At 49.2% G+C, this 7,114-nt stretch overlaps 1 protein-coding gene across 1 annotated transcript; it reads left to right on the top strand.

Annotated features, from left to right (window-relative positions):
* The first annotated feature begins 1,846 nt into the window (after window positions 1-1,846).
* On the top strand, window positions 1,847-5,291 carry CACNG5 (calcium voltage-gated channel auxiliary subunit gamma 5). Its single transcript, XM_050908597.1, has 5 exons — window positions 1,847-2,054; window positions 2,821-2,907; window positions 3,684-3,824; window positions 4,466-4,611; window positions 5,034-5,291. The coding sequence occupies exons 1-5, from the start codon at window positions 1,847-1,849 to the stop codon at window positions 5,289-5,291; spliced, it is 840 nt and encodes a 279-aa protein (XP_050764554.1).
* Window positions 5,292-7,114: the final 1,823 nt, after the last annotated feature.

Raw genomic sequence — 7,114 nt, forward strand, 5'->3', positions numbered from 1 at the left:
ATATATTTACATCAGAGGTGCAAGAGAAAAAGCCCTCCTCTGCTCCGCTTGCCGGCCAGACATGTCGAAGCAGCGAGCCATTATCTCCTGGCCCAGGCAGGAGCCGCTTCTCCTGACTTAATCGCTAAATCCCACCACCTTTGCCGCAGTGATAACAGCAACAAGACTTCTCTTCCAAAGAGCCCGTTCACCAACGCGTGCCGCAATAGCAAACGCCGGCTGTGAGTACAGGCACGATGGAGCTATTCCTGCGTAGGTTCAAAAGCTGACACCTGGGGAGAAGTACGACATATGTGCCCCGGCTCTATTGTTTAGCCATCATTATTTTGGGAATAGGTGTTTCAAATGAAATGTGTGTTTAGGAGGACTTTGCCCTCCTTCCCAGGCAGTGGGACACAGCGGGGGAATGCCGTGCTCTGCCCCCAGCCCTCTCCCATTTGTTGTCTCTTGAAACTTCACGCGGCGTGAATGAGCCTTGTGCAATTTTAAAGGGAGCCCAAGGAAGACGCATCCCGCTGCTACTGTGTTAAATTTGGTAGCTTTTGTTGTGTAGCTGGATTTGTATTTTTTTTTCCGTATTGTTTGCTGTGCTGAACAACAGCAAAATGTGCCTTGGAAAATATACATAACACGGCACTTATCTGTGATTCATACTGCCTTTATAAAAGCAGTCAGTAGCGCTATCTGCCTCATTCCCACTCCCCAGAAGACCATCTCTCACGTGTATCTTTTCCTTCTTGCTCTTATTCCTCTGATCTTTCATTTCTGTGGCTTTTTTCCCCCTATATCAATTGCACTTTTTCTCTGCTGCACCAAGAACTGTGATTTCTGGTGAAATTTTATCAGTCTGCAGGGCACCGTGAGAACTGCTAAATTCCACAAATTAGCAAAAATAACATAAAAAAAAAAAGAAGATTCCATCCATAAGCAACATGGGGATGAAGGAAGTGTTTTTGCCTCCTCCTTTAATGTTTGCCCAGGGCCTGACTGCAGCTCTCTGGCCCCATTTCCCTGCCTCCCCCTGAAGCACAAGCTGAGTTTGGAGCAGTTCAGTCTGCGCGTTCAGCTGACACTGGCACCGGCAGCTCTGATCCAGCAAGCACAATAAAAAGCAAAAAAAGGCAAGCTATTGCGTCACGCTGCTCCGCCTCGAGGCGTTTGATGATGTCATTCAGCGTGCATGAATGTAGCATGGTTTTTGCAAAATCGGGATCTTGATCCCCCAATGGGTAAATCTACCCTGGAAGAGGAAAAACGGCGATATTGGGGGGAGCGGGGTGGTGACTGGAGCTGCTCGGGAGGGGGTTTTGGTCCAGCAGCTAAAAGTGTCTTTGTTGACCCGGTAACGCGGTGTCCGTGAGCCTCAACAGGCTCCTGTGCTGAGGAGAGAGGGCTCGTGCTGCCGCCCTGCATGGGAGCATTAGATAAGGCTCTGAGGACAGCAGATGCTGTGGTTTGGCTACATCCTTGGGGAGACGAGCGCCAGGTTTGGCTGGAGCAGCAGGAATTCACCCGCAGCAAATAAAACGGGAGCTGATGAGCTGCTCCCGGCCAGCCCATCCCGCATGGCTCCCACCCCGGTGCTAGCACCCAGCGTTCAGCCCATCCACGAGCCCTGGGCTGGCGTGGGGCAGCAGTCGGGTGGGATTTGGTTCAAACTCTCCATCTGTCAGGGCCCGCTGTGGTTGTTTTAACGGCTTATTTCAGCTCGACCTATATGAGCAACTAAGGGCAGAGGGCAAAGCTTTGACGCATCCGTTCCCCCAAAAAGCCGTAGACGGCTCCGTGTTGACGGCTGCGTCCCCTCTCCCGGCAGCCGTCCCCGCCGCCGCCGCCTCGGCCCCCTATGCTGTTGGGAATGAGCGCCTGTGGCAGGAAGGCGCTGACCCTGCTCAGCAGCGTGTTCGCCGTCTGCGGCCTCGGCCTCCTGGGCATCTCCGTCAGCACCGACTACTGGCTCTACCTGGAGGAGGGCATCGTCCAGCCCCAAAACCAGACGGCCGAAATCAAACTGTCGCTGCACTCGGGGCTCTGGAGGGTCTGCTTTCTAGCAGGTATGGCCTCCCTCCCAAAAATGTCTCCTGCTAAGGTGATGTTTGCTGCCTGTCAGTGTCGTACCGCGGGAAAGGGCCAGGAAAAATAGGATTTTTAGAGGCTGTGCCCATCTTTGCTTCCAAACTTAGGCACAACCCAAGTAATGCCATCACCTCATGCCCGGCTTTAATAGTCAGATGGAAAAATGTGCCTTTGCACACAGGCTTTGTGTGAGTTTGCTGCTGCCATGCCAGACCCTGCTGCCCCCCATCCCGCTCCGTCCCAGTGCCGCGGCCACGGCGCCTTGGGCAGCAGCTCAAAACTTTCCTTTTTGTCCCTGCAACATTTAGATTCAGGTCAGCTGGACCATTCCCTCCATCTGCGCCAAGTTTGATGAAGCGACTTGGCTGCAGGGACAGAGTTGAATAAAACCCAAGGGAATGGGAATCTCAAAGTGACCAATCTGAAATGTCACGAAGTTTCAACTGCTGCTTTGAAAAAGTTGGGGGAGTTAGGAGCTCTGATACTGCCCCTGGGGTGACCTTAAACGCTCTGGCTTCAGGGTTCACGTTTTTGTATACAAGGGAATCCTTTTGCACAAGGGAGATGGTAGTTAAGAGATGTCTTTCTTCAGCCCCAAACACTGACACCCGAGATGGAAGCAGCACTAAAAAGCAAGATTGTTTTTATGCATGCACTGAAATTAATTTTAAAGCTGCTCTCTCCCCCACCAAAAATAAACAGACAAACACACTGCAGGTGTGACTCGGTCTGTGTCCGCTGCAGGTGAAGAGCGTGGCCGGTGCTTCACTATCGAATACGTCATGCCCATGAACATCCAGCTGACGTCTGAATCCACAATCAACGTCCTGAGTAAGTGGTTCGGTGGGGTCTTACCCCTTGCGTCCTGCAAAGCACCAAAGGGTCACTAGGGATCCCCCCAAGAAATCCTCTTTGTGTCCTTGCCAAAGAAGCTCCTAGTTTCTTGACAGTACTACCATGCAAGGATGCAACTACATTTTTTACTATATGTGGTTTACCCAATATGCTCCTAAGCTTTTGGGGACATCCCTTTCTGATAGCAGGATGCTCCCAGAGGCTCTAAGCTGTACAATTTCCTGTCACTGGCTATTCAGCGCTGATGTTTATGGAAGTGTTTGGCTTTATGGTCTCCTCTCCATAATTTGCAGCTGTATTTATTCTGTAGCAGTCAATTTTACACATTACATAGTGGGATGAATTAAGGACGGAGTGTCACAGCTCTCACAATGAATTCTGCAGTCATTTCTGATTTAATAACTAGAATTGTTCAGCAAACAGTTTTGCAGCAAAGCTAGGGAAAAATACAGGTTCCAATGTTTTTTTCCTATGTAACACTTCACATAGAAACCCTCAGTAATGCAAACATTAGCAGATGTTTCCTCAGCCAGACAGAGTCACCTCTTTTCTCAGCTCTTTAGCAAAGAGGGGAACCCCTGCCAGGGGCTGGGGAGCAGCGCAGAGGCACCCACATTAACCAGGAGCGAGGAAGGACACAACATGGTCAGAGAGCAGCAGGGCTGGAGCCATCTCACCCAGCCGAGCCCATTTCTTGTGCTGTGTGGGGAGGATTGACCTGTTCTCGCTTTCCTCTGCTCCTCTGCCCCCAGAGATGATCCGCTCTGCCACCCCATTCCCTCTGGTCAGCCTCTTCTTCATGTTCATCGGCTTCATCCTGAGCAACATCGGCCACATTCGGCCGCACCGGACCATCCTCGCCTTTGTCTCGGGGATATTCTTCATCCTGTCGGGTGAGTTTTGCTAGCCAGGTTTTCTTCTGAAAATCCTTGAGTGTGGAGCACATTTGTTTTTGTAGTTGCTGGTGCTCTCCTAACCCGCTGTGGTGGCTCCTCGTTGGAGTCATCACCCGTGGGGTCTCCCGGCTCAGCCCCGCAGCCTGCTCGGGCTTTGCAGGATGGAAAATCACCCAGTGCAAAACTCGTTTGTGGCAGTGGTGAGGAGATGCGGGGGAAAGCACCCACCACCCACGCAGGAGCAGCTGCTGGGGGAGAGGACACCTCTCACGGCACGTCGGCCGCAGGAGAGATCTGAAACTTCAAACTGCTCAGCCGGGATGTTTCTACATGAGACAAGTGAATGTTTTATTCATGGTGTTGTGCTAGTGTTAAACAAATAGCTGTGACAGCCGAGCTTTGAAGCCAGCTCCTACCCGGTGCACACGGACTTGCTTGAGCAGGTAACGGTTTGACTGAAATGAGAGGAGTGCCCTGGGTTAGCTCAGCAGGAAAGCAGCCTCTTTCCCCAGTTATTTCAAGCACAATTCCATAGTTTTGCATTTTCACCCACAAGTCAGGTCTTAAAGGAAGGCGATTCTTCAGCGGCTTCATCCCTGAAGCGTTTCCCACCGTCTTTCTCCTTGGTTTCTCCCCAGGTCTGTCCCTCGTGGTGGGGCTGGTGCTCTACATATCCAGCATTAATGACGAGATGCTGAACAGGACCAAGGACTCAGAAACATTCTTCAGTTACAAATACGGATGGTCGTTTGCCTTCTCTGCCATCTCATTCCTTCTCACAGAGGTACCCGGGAGCTCTCACATCCCTGTAACGAGTGTATCGTGTTCTCAGGGGTGGACATTGAGGCTGTGAGCAAAAAGAGGACTCAGACGAGGTTTAAGGGTAGGCTATGAGGGCAGATGGGTAATATATAGTGTGTGGGAGACATATACAGTGGGGACAGACCCCAAGCCTGGAGCACTGATGGGGCATTTGATCACCATTTGATGCCAAGCATGGATGCAGAGGAGGAGGAGACTCGGTGGTGCCACATTATTCACTGCAGGGACCTGGAGCACAGGGCAGTGAAGTGACTGTCCTCGGGAGCCCTTGTGCATCGTCAGTAGAGCAAAAAAAGCGATTTATATTTTTGTTCTGTTTTTCTGGTGGTGTAGAAGGTAGCCATTCGCAGGGTGAGCATCAGGCCGTGTCTCTCTCCCCTGCAGAGCGCCGGGGTGATGTCCGTTTACCTGTTCATGAAGCGATACACGGCCGAGGACATCTACCGACCTCACCCCGGCTTCTACCGTCCCCGTCTGAGCAACTGCTCCGACTACTCGGGGCAGTTCTTGCACCCGGACGCGTGGGCGCGGGGACGCAGCCCTTCGGATATCTCCAGCGAGGCATCCCTGCAGATGAACAGTAACTACCCGGCTCTGCTCAAGTGTCCCGACTACGACCAGATGTCCTCGTCCCCGTGCTGAGCCCCGCCACCCCTGCGCCCGCTCCCACCCGAGCACCGACGGTCGCCGCGTCCTGACTCCGTTTGTCATTTATTTTTTAGGCCACTCTTTCAGGGGCAATTCTCTATTTATAGGAGCGTAAATATAACCAGAGAGATTGGTTATATAACCAATAATGTAACCTAGAGAATTGGGATATTTTCCTTTCTTTGGGGTTTGTTTTTTTTTTTTTGATTCTTCCCTGCATAACTAAAAATCTCTCCAAAGTCCTCTTCTCTCAGCTCATCCCGCTGAGCAAACAGCAGTTCTGCCTGGGGGATAAATCCAGGGCTGGACTCGAGAGCAGAAAAAAGAAAATAGAGTAGAACTAAGACAAAAAAAAAAGTGTATTTTTTTGGTTTAGGTAGGTTGCAAAAGTTTGTGCATTTGACTGTATCATTTAATTATCGATTTACTGGCCTAAGCACCAGCAGGTGTAAAACATTTGTGTAAATTTCCAAGAAATAGCCATCATTAGAAAAACATAAATTTTGTCTTGATTCAATATTTACTGATTGATATCTCTTGTTGCTGGATATCACTTTTAACCAGGCTGTAATGGGAAATAGCCATCTTTCTCGACTATACCTCAGCAGGCATAGACACAAGCAGGTTGCTGTTTCTCTATGGCCACTTGCAAACTGTTGCTTAAATATCCCGTGTTAGACTGGAAGCACTACAGCCCTGGGTGTCCGGGCTGTTGGGGTGGCTCAGGCACCCACATTTCCTCCGCCATCCCATAGACTGGAGGTCTGAAGAGTGACTGGGAGAATTTCAGTGCAGCACTGAGTGGAAAACCCCCTAAAATATTCCCATAGGAAACATTAGGCGCGGGACTTAGGGGAAATTATGACCAGAAGTGCGAGTTATTTTGGTGAAAGGCGAGATCCCAAACCGGTGTAAAGTGATGTAGCTGAAATTAATGGCACTAGTCCACTGTAGCAAAGTAGCTGGCTTGTATTTCACTTTGGCAAGAAAATGGTATTTTAGCTGCTTTTTGTGTGTGTGTATGAGCCTTATTTTGAGGTTTTCAGTTTTAAAATTTCATACGATGGTTTGGCACTTCGGTCTTAGAAGACCTGACAGCTGCCAGGGTGAGAGCATCACTCTGATTGAAAATGAAGGGCAGGGAAGGAAAAGACCGTGCTCCCTCATGTGCTCCTGTGCAAGCCGCGAGCTTGTCCCCTCGCAGGAGGAAGAGCTTTGTCCAAACTTTATTTCTGTTCTTGTTATTTTAAACCTTTCTGAAAATTTCCTTTCTGTAAAACAAAACCCTCCAGGGATTCTTGGTATATTTCAGCTTGTTTTGTCTTACTGTAATTGAAAAAAATAGAATATACGCACTTTTACCCTCATTTGTAGCATACCGTGTAATGAATGTCGCACCTCTGATATTATTATTTATTATTTATTATTTATTATTTGTTGTTTATTGTTTATTGCTTATTGTTTATTTATTATGTATTATTTACAGACTACTCCTAAGTAGGGTCCAAGTCCTGGCGCAGCACCGCTGTTTGCATCAACTCTGACGCCTGTCCCGTGGGACCTCACTGCAAGCGTATATATCCAGCCAACTCTTGAACAGGATTATTTCCTCTCCAGTTTGTTCAGATAAGCAAGTAACGTATATTTGATGTCACTGACTCCTAATTTGCTAAGTTTTAAAACCAGGGCATCTTTTTGTAGACACAGTTGTATTTACCCTTAGTTTTTGTATTACCCTCAAGCGTCTGTTTTCTCATTTTAAAACCCAGTTTGTAAGTGCGTGCTACGTGACAGGTTCACTGCTGGGAAGGTTCAAG

This window comes from Gymnogyps californianus, chromosome 19 (assembly GCF_018139145.2).
Source record: "Gymnogyps californianus isolate 813 chromosome 19, ASM1813914v2, whole genome shotgun sequence".
Classification (NCBI taxonomy): Eukaryota; Metazoa; Chordata; class Aves; order Accipitriformes; family Cathartidae; genus Gymnogyps; species Gymnogyps californianus.